At 39.8% G+C, this 14,076-nt stretch overlaps 1 protein-coding gene across 5 annotated transcripts in view; it reads left to right on the top strand.

The window, feature by feature from the left end:
• Positions 1 to 1,883: 1,883 nt before the first annotated feature.
• LDAH (lipid droplet associated hydrolase) overlaps positions 1,884 to 14,076 on the top strand; it is a 91,444-nt gene continuing 79,251 nt past the window's right edge. For 2 of the 5 annotated variants that reach the window (XM_043917246.1, XM_043917250.1), the window contains exons 1-2: positions 3,728 to 3,763; positions 5,752 to 5,907. In XM_043917246.1, the coding sequence (XP_043773181.1) occupies positions 5,754 to 5,907 (154 nt within the window). In that variant the 5' untranslated portion in view covers positions 3,728 to 3,763; positions 5,752 to 5,753. Of the gene's footprint in view, positions 1,961 to 3,726; positions 3,764 to 5,751; positions 5,908 to 14,076 lie in introns of those variants that run through there. The other 3 variants (XM_043917247.1, XM_043917248.1, XM_043917249.1) reach the window with 3 other exon arrangements.

The following is a 14,076-nucleotide window of genomic DNA, read 5'->3' as shown; positions in this document are numbered from 1 at the left end:
TTTCTGCTGTTTCCCCATCTATTTGCCATTAAGTGATGGGACTGGATGCCATGATCTTAGTTTTCTGAATGTTGAGCTTTAAGCCAACTTTTTCACTCTCCTCTTTCATCAAGAGGCTCTTTAGTTCTTCTTCACTTTCTGCCATAAGGGTGGTGTCATCTGCATATCTGAGGTTCTTGATACTTTTCCTGGCAATCTTGATTCCAGCTTGTGCTTCCTCCAGCCCAGGAGTGGCCTCTTCTAAACTCATTGGGTTAACTATTATATTTAGAAGTAAACCAAAAGCCCAGAAAGTAATAAAGAGGTACCAGTCAACTTCCAACTACCAGCTAGAAGATGGTGCCTCCACTGAGATATTAAATACAAAAGGATCAAGTCTTCTTTTCCATGTGTGGGGTAGATTATTGATTTGCCAGTCTACTTGTCTGCTTCTCCCTGGCGCTGGAAAACTATTTCATTTTCTCTACGGCATTTTTTGACAGACATATGCCACCCACCTATGTGCCAGGTGCTGAGGATATCAACACTTCACAAAATGAATATGACTTTTGTCTTCATGGAGTTTAGGTATGTAAGCTCTGTCAGCTGCAAATTGGCACTTGCCAAGAGCACTTGCCAACAACTGAACAACAATAAGGGAATTAGCCATCTGCCTCCGGGGAGACTGAACCTTGTGCTGTTGCAGCTGTTGACCTTCAACTACCCAAAGGCGTTCAGGGTGGAGTGAGGCACTCTGCGCTCCAGGAAATCTGGTGGGACAGGTCTTTAGATGGCTGGATGTTTTTAGAAACAGACTTTATGATCTCAATCCTTGCATCTCCTCATATCTAGAAAAGCACTAAATCCCTTCATGGTGACATCGGAGCCTTGTGACAACAGAAGTGAAAGTGAAAGTCGCTCAGTCATGTCTGACTCTTTGCAAACCCAAGGACTGTATAGTCCATGGAATTCTCCAGGCCAGAATACTGGAGTGGGTAGCCTTTCCCTTCTCCAGGGGATCTTCCCAACCCAGGGATTGAACCCAGGTCTCCCGCATTGCAGGCAGACTATTTACTACCTGAGCCACAAGAGAAGCCCAAGAATAGGGAAGTGGACAGCCTATCCCTTCTCCAGCAGATCTTCCTGACCCAGGAATCAAACCAGGATCTCCTGCATTGCAGGTGGATTACCAACTGAGCTATCAGGTAAGCCCTTTAAAAAGCACTGAATCCCTTCATGGTGACGTCAGAGGCTCGTGACTAGCAGAAAACCTTTTGTAAAAAGGAATGCCTAATTGTATTGAACTCTCCCCCTTCACCAAAGTCTTATATATCAACCTTCCACTATGGGTTCTTTGGAGCAATCTCTCAGAGCTAGCTGAGGCCGCTGCCTCCCAGGCTGCAGTTCTCATTTTGCCCCCAAATAAACATAACAGGCAACTCTCAAGTCGTGCATCCTTTTTTTTTTTTTTTAGTCCACAGCTTAAAATATCTCTGAAATAGGGATCTTCATCATTTTGCTACAGGCCGACTAGCAGAGGCTGGGTATATTAATGCTAAGAAACTGGTCAGCTGAGACCCAACTTTCCCGTGAATGTGGGCCAACTAAAGGAAGAGATGCAACCAGTAAGGGAGGAAAAGGAAACACGGGCAGAGGAAAACACGGGGGAAAGACTTGGAGAAAGGGAAGCCTGAAGTGTATCAAGGATGATTAAAATAAAAGGCGGGTGAAATTCAAAGGAAGGAGGAAAGAAAGTTCCAGCACAGATAAAGCTTTCCGGCGCTCTCGCTGGTTCCGGGACACCGGGTCCAAGCCAGGGTCAAGAATCTCGCAAACCTAGCCACACCCAGTCACCCGGAGGGCCCCCGCTCCCCAGCGCAGCGCGCGGCGCGGCGCTATGACATCAGAGGGGGCGGGACTTCTGGTCCCAGTGACGCCTAACTCAGGTTTTGGCAGAAGGTGGTGCCTTCCGGGTGGACAGGTGAGGCGCTTCCCGCCACGCTCCGGGGGTGACTTCGTAGGAGGAAGGACGGCGGGACAGGCACGTGGGAGATGGAGCCCTTTCTGTTAATGGCTCTCGCAGAGCCCGTGCCGCCCTCAGCCAGACGGCCGGTAGGAGCGTGAATAACGGTGCTGCGACCTCTTGGGGGCCCGGAGCCCTTTGGGCTGCCGGCCCAGCGGGAACGTAGCATGTGGACCGCTAAGGACAGCCTGCCTGAAGGGAGTCTTATGACGGCCCCTTTGGGGGAGTAAGGGGCCCGGACTTCGGGCGGCTGATAGGGAACAAGTGACTAGAAGTGGCCAAAGTCTGGGTTAAGGAGTCCAAAGGTCTGAGTTCTTGAACTAACTACGCCTCTAGCCCTGAGCGAGTCAACTCTGTGGCCGCCCTGGGTGTCAGTTTCCCACCTTGTCCATTGATGGTCTCTTTTGGTTTGGGAATCAAGTTTCTCCTCAGGATCAACCGCCTTCCCGCTGCCTCTCTCAAATTTGTTACACCAGGTATCCTTGAGAACTGACTGTTGCACCAGTCTCTGAACTTGGCCCTCGTCTGAGCCTGGCGTGCTGCAGTCTATGGGGACGCAGCGTCGGACACGACTTAGCGACTTAACAACCACCACCACCATTTCTTTGAGGTTCACTCTAGTTGGTCAGATAGTTCTCCGTGACGCCAAGGTCAAAATGGCACTTGCTGCCTTGAACTTAAAAAGTGCAGCATTTTGGGAAAACAGTTGTGACTTTTGTTGCCTCTACCGCGTGTGATGCATCATGGTATTTTTCGGAAATAGTCCGTGTCTCATTTTGTCTTATGTATAAAATGGGGTACATTAGTAGCCATTTGATAAGGTTGTTTTCTTAACTGAGATACTTCATGTAACACTTGGAACAGTACTTTGCACGTAATAAGCACTCAGTAAATGTCAACTCTTAAAGCATGACCTGTCCACAACCCTGCACCGATTTCATAGCTCTCTTGAAGTTCTTCGCTGCAGGCTACTGGAGTTTACTGTAATCTCTCACCTTTGAGTTTTTTTTATTTTTGCACACCAGACAGGATGTGTAATTCCTTAGAGATCCATGCAAACTGTTGAGTGAGTCAATAGTTTGTTCCTTTTTCTTGCTGAGTAGTATTCTATGGTATGGCTTATCATAGTTGGTTTAGCCATTCACTTTTTTGTAATGTCCAGTTATAGACTGTTACAAATAGAACTGTTGTGAATTTTTGCTTGAATGTTTTTGCATGAATATGTTTTTATACCTCTAGGACAAATACCCAGTAATACAATTGTTGGGTAACAGGATGTGCATTTAGTTAACTCATGTGATTATGTGGTTTTTTTTTTTTTCTTTAGTATCTTAATAGGTGAACTACATTGATTGATTTTTGAATGTTAAATATACCTGGAATAGATCCCACATAACTCATTTTCTGTGTTGCTAGATTCTATTTATTAATATTTTGTTAAGGTATAGATATGAGAGGTGTTAGTGTGTAGTTTTTTCTTTTTTTTGACCTAAATAAAGTTAGAATCCAATTAATATAAGCAGATAAACACCTATGCTTAACTGAGTAAAGCTTACCTAAGTTGTGCAGATTGTAGCTACACTGCGTACCTGGTTTTTAATCCAGCGTAAGTCTTGCTGCTTGTCAAAACTGACCTTTAAAGATTGCTTGTAGGTGGTGCCTGAGGGTGGGGCCATCAACCTTTAATAATATATATTAGAACACATTTTCTCCTGTTAATCTGCCCATTGTTTGCAGCATTGAATTACCCTGGGTTCTTAGGTAAGGAAGAAAGTAAAATTTTTCTTTACTTTTTTTTATTTGGCTGTGTAAGATTCAGAAACGTAAGAGTGAAATAAAATAGAAAGATACTTTACAATACGTACATTAACTGCAGGTTTCTTAGTGGTATTTTACTTGAAGTGTTTAGAGTTATTGTTAGTTTTTTGCTTGTTTTCCAATTTTCATAGACTGTTTGACTTTCATATCTGCTTGCATTCTTGTTAATTCTGTGGCTAAACTCCTAAGATGTCATTTACTTTGAAGTTAAGTGTTTATGAGTTGAATATAGTTAATAACTTTGGATTCTCTTTCTGGGGCAAATCTTAAATTTAGCCAGTGTCCTCTCTGTCAGCACTCTAGTTTAGTACTGTGTATAACAGTTAAATCTAATTGTTTCTAACACTTTATAAATGTCATAAGACCTTTATAAATATATTGTATCTTGTGATAGTTTTAGAGATCGGGCTACAGTGACATTTATTAGTGAACTAAAAATCAATTGAAAAGGTGAGACGATACTTTTATTTACTTAGTCAATGTATGTTAATATAATTTTGAAAGGAGTCACCACTTCATAAGTGAAAATTTTTCATTCCAGATAGTTTTCCACTATTGACCTTTTGGGTGATTCTTTGTTGTGGGGGCCTGTCCTGTGCAGTGTAGGGTGTTAAGCAGTATCCCTGGCCTCTACTCACTAGATGCTGGTAGTAATACCTCCCCTGATACCAAGTGACAGTAAAAACTGTTTTTATTTTTTGCCATATGTCTTCTGGGGGGACAAAATTGTCTCCACTTGGAAGTCACTGCTGTAGAGAGACCTCACAGCTTAAGCATGGAAGTTTGGGGGACAAGTCCTTGAGAAATCTGAGAGAGTATATTGAAGCCAGGGGGAAAAATCCTTTCTTCTGCAGTGTCTCTCTTCCAGCCCATTCTTCAAGGTTAACATCATGTCAGTTGGCAGAGGGAAAATATTTAAAAGACCCAGATCCATTTGTCCAGAGAAGGCAATGAAGAGTGAATTTGGAGGCAGTACATTGATAACTGGCACAAGGAGGAAAGCATTTCAAAAGTGGTGGGGGAGTAAAACATTGGCAAAGCTCTAGGAGCAGAAAAGCATGAAGATAACTGAGGAATTGCAGGGACAAGACAGACCAGAGTGCAAGGTTAATGGTAAAGCAGTAAGAGGAGAAAAAGCTTGAGGGGAACTTATAATCTAGGCTCTGGAGGGCTTTGAGTGAAAGGAGGATAGTTGAAGAGGAGGACAGAAAGACCAATGAAAGTCTGGGACATGGTCCTATTGATAGAGGCAGAGGCAGAGATGGAGGGCTGATAGAAGCAATTTGGGACTGCATTTTTGTACATATCTTGATTATTCAGAAAATTGTTTTATGGTTATTCAGAAAATTGTTCGTGATGTTATCTGATATTCTATTTTTTTCTACCTACCCATTTCATAATTTAATAATATAATGCTTTAGTATCATAAAAATATAAAATAAAGGGAAAAACTCAGAGCTCATCAAGGAGTTCACTGTCCTTCTTTACCTTCTTATCTGGGAGAGTACAAGTGCAGTGAGAGCCTCTATTTCTTCACCAGACTTCACCAGGTCTCACTGTTCAAGCATATAGCTGTAGGAGAATTCCAGCAGAGGGGAAATAAAAGTTAGCCATGGATATTGTCAGTTTAGACTGGAGAGGAGAGTGGTGGGGTTTTTGTTTTTTTTTTGGGGGGGGGGTTTGTTTTGATTCACACTCCTCTATTGTCTTTAATTTCACCAGACATGTCTCTCTATCTCCCTACTCTAGTGGTTTTTTTTTTTTTAATCCAAAAATCTAGGGTAGCTAAATAATCATATTTTTCCCATAACTCTTTGTGACATTTCCTTCTAGGTATGTTGAATTTTGTCTTCTTTATTCTCAAATATTGCCTTTGGCTCAAGGTTTTATCTTTTAGTGACTCTTCATATTGTTCTTCTCCCCTTACTTAGAAATGGACTCAGAAATCAAGGAAGAAATTCCTGTGCATGAGGAATTCATTTTATGTTGTGGAGTTGAAACCCAGGTTCTAAAGTGTGGGCCCTGGACTGACCTCATTAATAATCAAAGAGGCACGAGGCCTAAGCTGCTTATTTTCATTATTCCTGGTAAGTTTAAAAATCTGGATAAGATGACTGTATACAGATACATGTGACTATTTCTGATTTTAAGGAGAATTTGATAAATATAAAAATCCTTGTGGAAGGAAATAGAATCATTCAAACCATTGATAATAACCACCCTTAATACTTTAGTGGCTGAACTTTTTGTTTATCTTCTGTGCATTAACAGTATACATAGTATACACATTTTAAAAATCCTGATGTATACCATACATAATGTTTTATAACCTGCTTTTAAAATTATGAGCTTGAAAAAAAAAACATATATAGCAGCCTTAAAGATTAAAAATGAAATTGTAAGTATGTATCATTTTATAGCACAATATTTCATGTACACAGCTAGGCCTGTGGACTATTGTTACATTTCTTTTCTTGTACATTTTTGTTTGTTTTACCTATGTTAATGTTTGTCTCTTTTATTTGCTTAGTTTTCTATGTTTCAATCAGTAATTTATCCTAAAATTATTCTCTAGAAGTGAAAAAATCTTCTCATATTCTGAGTAATCAGTTTTCTGTTTTGTTTTAGTTCATTTTTGGCACTACTGTGCCCAGAATTCTGTGTTCTTCCACTCCAGTCTAGACTGGTTGTTCTATGGGCCTCCTACACAAGGCCATCCTAAGGACTCCTTTTCACTTTTCTTTTGGGTTGGATTCCTTGTTTCCCAATCCCATATTTTCCTTGGTTTATTTCCCTATTTTTGGTGAACCATACCTGCTAGGAACTTCCTGAGAAGAGGTACATGGGAATTCATCTTTTAAAGGTCTAGCATGTCAGAAAATGTCTTAGAGTTCTAGGTTAGAGATGGTAGTTTCCTTAGAACTTGGAGTAAATTTTCATTCTCTTCCAGGGTTTGGACTGTTTTTGAGAAGTCTTTGTATTTTTCTGATTTTTTATCTTTTATGTGTGAAGTTCTCCCCCTCTGCTGGGGAAAAAACAGATCTTTTTTTAGATCTTTTCTTTGTTCTAAGATTCTGAAATTTTACAGTCAAGCCCAGAGGTGTGGGTGTTTTTCATGTATTGTATTTGGATTTTGGTGGACCTTTTTAAACCAGAAATTTTACTTCAATTCTCAAAGCTCTGTGTTCTTTTTTTAATAGTCTTCTGTTTCATGTTTTGTCAGTGCATAACCTTTTTTTTTTTTTTTTTTTGGCTTCTTGCATTATTAGTTGTTGCTGCGTTCTGTTTTCTGTTTCCATTAGTGTTTGTTTTTTCTCACATGTTTGATAATCCTTGACCACCCTACCATTTTTAAGAGGAAGACATAAACAGTTGATTGGAAGTTTGTATTCAGGGGTGGGGCTTGTCCACAGGTGGGCAACCATCCTAGTCTGAGGGGTTTTCTAGGACACACAACTTTCAGTACTAAAACCATAACAACAGGATGGGCAAAATAGAATGGTTAGTCACCCTATGTTATCCTCACCTTAAGGTAATTGGGTAGGGACCTAGCATTCACTGGAGGATTTCTAGCTTTCAGTATCTGTACCTGTTTTTTGAATTGTTCATTTTTCCCAGGAAGGACTCTTCCTAGCATCCCATTTGAGGGATGGATGCCCGACTGCTGGTGTTAGAGCTGAACAAGGGAAAAGAGGTTGGAATTTCAGTGTTTCTTCTTAGTATAGTGCTTTTGTTCTCAGCTGGGCTATGATTTCTGATCCAGAATCTCTTGTTGGTTTAACCTTTGCTGAAAATAAACTTCCAGTGTTCTGCCACAATGTAACAGTCTTTTTGAAAAGCAATCTGTCAGCTTTCTATTAAAATTAAAAATACATGTACTCTGCCAGTAGTGAGGGAGAGTTTGAAATTATAGGCATGTGTTCTTTTGATGAAGCAGAGATTTGGAGGCTGTGGTAGAGTGTAGGATTGAGAAAATAATTAGAAATATTATATTGGACTTTAGAAGGGATATCTTTCTGAGGCTAGAATGAAGGAGGTGAAGTTGGTTACTGAAATGGAGAAGTGTGAAGGCATGTTCAGAGGAAATAAAGTAGTTCCTGCCTTTTAACCTCTGTTTTCTCTGTTAAGAGTTGAGGTGATCTGTGGGGAGTAAGGATGGCAGAGGGTGATTGTGGCCTTGAGGAAATTGGCCAGTATTAAAAGTAGCAAATATTCAGGATGAAAGAAATTATTGACCAAAAACAAGTAGGTAGATCTTGAGTAGGGCTGTGATCAAATACAGGTATATTGGGAGTGAAGTCTAAACGGGCCGAAGGTCGAGCTGGAAAAGGGCTATCAGAGTTGGGATGCTTTGAATGTAAACCATTTCTGGGTAATGAAGAGACACAGACCTGTGATTCTTTAAGTTGTCAGAAACAACAGTATCATCTAAGCACTTGTTACAAATGCAAATTTGGGGGCCCTGTCCTAAACCTAATGAACCAGAAACTCTGGGGGTGGGGCAATCCTTAAGAAGTCCTCTAGTGGATTTTTTAAATTTAATTTTTTGTTGGAGGATAATTGCTTTACAGTATTGCGATGGCTTCTGCCATACATCAGCATGAATCAGCTATAGGTATACATATGTCTTCTCCCTCTTAAACCTCCCTCTCACCTCCCTCCCCACCCCACCCCTCTAGGTTGTCACAGAGCATCAGCTTTTAGTTTATGCACACCACCAGTCTAGGCTGTGGCTACTTGAATTGGTTGCTTAAGTTGGATATAGGTGAAGTTCTTTGGATATGATCAGGATAATGAATTATGGGACAAAGGTGTTGACTCAGTCAGTCCACCCAGATTTTGAAATCACCTAAGTCTGTGGAATGACAAGTGAAACTGACATCTCTTTTAAGGGTCAGGGTTTTCAGGGAATGTGTAAGAGTGACTAAAAAGTTGATGGATGGAAGTAGATGGCTTCAACCTTAGAGAAAGAGAGGTTATTCCAGTAGGATGAACTAGTAATGGAGAAACAGCTTACTCTATATATACCCACTCAGAGATGTTCATTCACCCACTCACTGGTATAAGGTACCAGGAATAGTGTGTTGCAAAAGCCTTTGCTGTCATTGAGGTGTAGGAAGTGTTAGAGAATAGTGAGGTCTCTACTACACATGGACGTCACCAGATGGTCAGTACCAAAATCAGATTGATTATATTCTTTGCAGCCAAAGATGGAGAAGCTCTATATAGTCAGCAAAAACAAGACCGAGAGCTGACTGTGGCTCAGATCATGAACTCCTTGTTGCCAAATTCAGACTTAAATTGAAGAAAGTAGGGAAAACCACATGACCATTCAGATATGACCTAAATCAAATCCTTTACGATTATACAGTGGGAGTGAGAAATTGATTCAAGGGATTAGATCTGATAGACAGAGTGCCTGATGAACTATGGACAGAGGTTCGTGACATTGTACAGGAGACAAAGATCAAGACCATCCCCAAGAAAAAGAAATGCAAAAAAGCAACATGGCTGTCTGAGGAGGCCTTACAAATAGCTGTGAAAAGAAGAGAAGAGAAAAGCAAAAGAGAAAAGGAAAGATATACCCATTTGAACACAGAGTTCCAAAGAATAGCAAGGAGAGATAAGAAAGCCTTCCTCAGTGATCAATGCAAAGAAATAGAGGAAAACAATAGAGTGGGAAAGACTAGAGATCTCTTCAAGAAAATTAGCTATATCAAGGGAGCATTTCATGCAAAGATGGGCTCAATAAAGGACAGAAATGGTATGGACCTAACAGAAGCAGAAGATATTAAGAAGAGGTGGCAAGAATACACAGAAGAACTATACAGAAAAGATCTTCATGACCCAGATAATCACAATGGTGTGATCACTCACCTAGAGCCAGACATCCAGAAATGTGAAGTCAACTGGGCCTTAGGAAGCATCACTACGAACAAAGCTAGTGAAGGTGATGGAATTCTAGTTGAACTATTTCAAATCCTGAAAGATGATGCTGTGAAAGTGCTGCACTCAATATGCCAGTAAATTTGAAAAACTCAGCAGTGGCCACAGGACTGGAAAAGGTCCATTTTCATTCCAATCCCAAAGAAAGGCAATGCCAAAGAATGTTCAAACTACTGTACAATTGCACTCATCTCACATGGTAGTAAAGTAATGCTCAAAATTCTCCAAGCCAGGCTTCAACAGTATGTGAACCGTGAACTTCCAGATGTTCAAGCTGGGTTTAGAAAAGGCAGAGGAACCAGAGAGCAAATTGCCAACATCCACTGAATCTTCAAAAAAACAAGAGAGTTCCAGAAAAGCATCTATTTCTGCTTTATTGACTATGCCAAAGCCTTTGACTGTGTGGATCACAGTAAGTTGTGGAAAATTCTGAAAGAGTTGGGAATACCAGACCACCTGACCTGCCTCTTGAGAAATCTGTATGTAGGTCAGGAAGCAACAATTAGAACTGGACATGGAACAACAGACTGGTTCCAAATAGGAAAAGGAGTACGTCAAGGCTGTGTATTGTCACCGTGCTTATTTAACTTATAAGCAGAGTGCATTATGAGAAACACTGGGCTGGATGACACACAAGCTGGAATCAAGATTTCCAGGAGAAATATCAATAATGTCAGATATGCAGATGACACCACCCTTATGGCAGAAAGTGAAGAGGAACTAAAGAGCATCTTGATGAAAGTGAAAATTTAGCTTAAAACTCAACATTCAGAAAACTAATATCATGGCATCTAGTCCCATCACTTCATGGCAAATATATGGGGAAACAGTGACAGACTATTTCTGGGGGCTCCAAAATCACTGCATATGGTGATTGCAGCCATGAAATTAAAAGACGCTTACTCCTTGGAAGAAAATTTATGACAAGCCTAGACGGCATATTAAAAAGCAGAGACATTACTTTGCCAACAAAGGTCCATCCAGACAAGGCTATAGCTTTTCCAGTGGTCATGTATGGATAATGAGTGTTGGACTATAAAGAAAGCTGAGCACTTAAGAATTGATGCCTTTGAACTGTGGTGTTGGAGAAGACTCTTGAGAGTCCCTGGGACTGCAAGGAGATCCAACCAGTCCATCCTAGAGGAGATCAGTCCTGAATATTGATTGGAAGGACTGATGCTGAAGCTGAAACTCCAATACTTTGGCCACCTGATGGGAAGAACTGACTCATTGGAAAAGACCCTGATGCTGGGAAAGATTGAAGGCGGGAGGAGAAGAGGATGACAGAAAATGAGATGGTTGGATGGCATCACCAACTCAATGGACATGAGTTTGAGTAAACTCCGGGAGTCGGTGATGGACAGAGAGGCCTGGCGTGCTGCAGTCCATGGGGTTGCAAAGAGTTGGACGCAACTGAGCGACTGAATTGAACTGAAAGGAAGAGAGTCCGTTCTGAGAGAGCCAAGTTTAAGATAAGGTGAAAAGATAGAAGGAGCATTCATTGAAGACACTGTGGAGAAAGGGAAGCTTAAAACATTTGTTTCTTGTCTCATTGTTTTCTAGTGCTTTGGTCATTTTCAAATCATTTAATTTCCTGGTGTTCTTTTATATTTTCCCTTCTATTCTCCTTGCCACCCTTGGCCCTTTTCCTTGGATTTTGTGCAGGCTGTAGATTGGTGCTGCTCTTTAGTTTGTGGAATTCATAATTGTATTTTGTCTAGGGACTAAGTCTATTTGTACTGTGGGAAGAATTAGGATGACAGTATTTCAAAGATTGTTAAGCCACTGTAGACCTCATGTTTAGTCCATCTCAGATAGACTGACATAAACCTTTTATTTTAAATCAGTTTGCTTACACACATAGCAAAATTTGTCCATCACTTTTAAGTTAGTAATGATGGTCATGAGGAATTTTTTATTGGAATCCACAGACTGAGGAGCTTTTAATTTAGTTTCATCTTTTCCAATGAACTTTCGTTGTAGAATTTCTGCTATTAATATGCTCGGACTTTAAGTAGTGAAATAAGCAAAAGGAGACTGTGTGGGTGTTCACATAGAACATATTGAATCATTATAGTTCTCAAGTGGTCATATGGGGATAGTGGAATCATGTGGCATGTCCTGCGTTGTGAGTACACAGGTTGGAGTTGGAGAAGACAAGACTCTGTGGAAAACTCAAAGCCCAAAGTTCTGTCCATGTGACAATGTTCTCTAGATGCTATGCCACTTTAACTTGATATATGGTGGTTTTTGTCCCCTGCAAGGTTAACTATTAAAAGAAGGCAAAGTCTACAATTGCAGTGTTAAGTAGCTAAGGGTTTATTGGCAATTGGAGTCTAGAGATAATCACTACAGCCTCTGTTATATGTTGCTCAGGCATTTTACTATGTGTATGTTCAAGCTGGTGTTTATAACACATTTTGATATCCTTTGATAAAATGTACGATTTGCATTTCTGTACTGGAATGTTTTTGAGCATTCTTACACCTGGACATGGAGATATATATACATATTTTTATACACACACACATATATATCTGATTTTAGTTGTATAAACAAGACCCTTTTAATTTTCTCTGTGGTTTCCTAACCAGGAAGTTTAGTTCATGGTTCATAAAGTGTAACATAAGCCATAACATTTAAGTGGTGAAGTATGCAATGACATTTAAACATTTTGCATTATATTTTCTACCGCTGTCTCTAAGTTGGATCTTTGTGTTACTGGCCATTGTGTACTCTTTAGGAGCCAAGTTCTTTATTGCTTAAGGGCCTTTGCACCTGTTCCTACATCCTAGTATTCTTTTCCTCAAATCTTTACATGGTGGATTTCTTCTCATGTTTTGAGTTTTAGCTATATGCCACCTCCTTGGACATTTTTCTCAGGCCATCCTAATCTCCTCTGTCATATGATCCCATTTATTTCCTTCATAGAAGTTATCATACTCATGAGCTGTCTTATCTACCTGCTTAGTTATGTGAATATATTTGCCTACTAGAATATAAATTACAAAAATAACTATAAAAGAATATACAGAAAATAAGCTATGTACTGAATGGAATGAATGGACATGGAGTGGCTGGCATTATAACTTACTTGCTGGAGATAAAATAGTAAATCAGAAAGATTAAGAGGATTTGATTAAGATCTTACAGTCATTAAGGGAAGGAACTCAGACAAACCTGGAGATAGGGAGAAAAAATTGTTTTCTAGCAGTTCCATTATTAGTACTCATTCATTCTGATATTATCTATCCCATCATTGCGACTATTGTGTCTAAATCATGTAGTTGTTATCTTTGGACTTTCCCTAAAGTTAAACCAGTTTAACATCCTCTACATACTAAAGTTACAGAATTCTGCCTGTTAATCTATTTCACTTAAAAAATTTTAAATGTAGTAATAATAGTAGTAGTAATAAAAATAATAATGACTGTCCATTCATTACCCTTAATGATAATGTCAGCTGCTTTATAGAGCTGTTGTGAGATTAACTAAAACAAGGTATGCAGAAGATCCTAGACTAGGTAATTTTATGTTCTTTTTAAGATTCAGTATTATTATTTTTTTCTGTATGCCCTTTCAATTTTCATATATTTATTTATCTGAGCTTTTATCACCTGTGTGATAGATAACACCAGTAACACCTTGGGCAAGCTACTTAACCTCTCAACCTCAGTTTCCTAATCCCATAACATTGAAACAATAATAGTACTAAATGAGTTAATGTATGTAAAACACTTAAATACTGCCTGCCATGTAAAAAGTTATAATCTAGATGCCCATCAGCAGACAAATGGATAAGAAAGCTATGGTACATATACACAATGGAATATTACTCAGCCATTAAAAAGAATACATTTAAATCAGTTCTAATGAGATGGATGAAACTGGAGCCCATTATATAGAGTGAAGTAAGCCAGAAAGATAAACACCAATACAGTATACTAATGCATATATATGGAATTTAGAAAGATGGTAATGATAACCCTATATGCAAGACAGAAAAAGAGACACAGATGTATAGAACAGACTTTTGGTCTCTACGGGAGAAGGCGAGGGTGGGATGATCTGAGAGAATAGCATTGAAACATGTATATTATCAAGTGTGAAACAGATCGCCAGTCCAAGTTGGATGCATGAGACAAGTGCTCAGGGCTGGTGCACTGGGAAGACCCAGAGAGATGGGATGGAGAGGGAGGCGGGAGGGGGGTTCAGGATGGGGAACACGTGTAAATCCATGCCATACATGTCAATGTATGGCAAAAGCCACCACAGTATTGTAAAGTAGTTAGCCTCCAACTAATAAAAAT

The sequence above is a fragment of the Cervus elaphus genome, chromosome 11 (assembly GCF_910594005.1).
Source record: "Cervus elaphus chromosome 11, mCerEla1.1, whole genome shotgun sequence".
Taxonomy (NCBI): Eukaryota; Metazoa; Chordata; class Mammalia; order Artiodactyla; family Cervidae; genus Cervus; species Cervus elaphus.
This window is presented reverse-complemented; position numbering and strand designations above follow the sequence as displayed.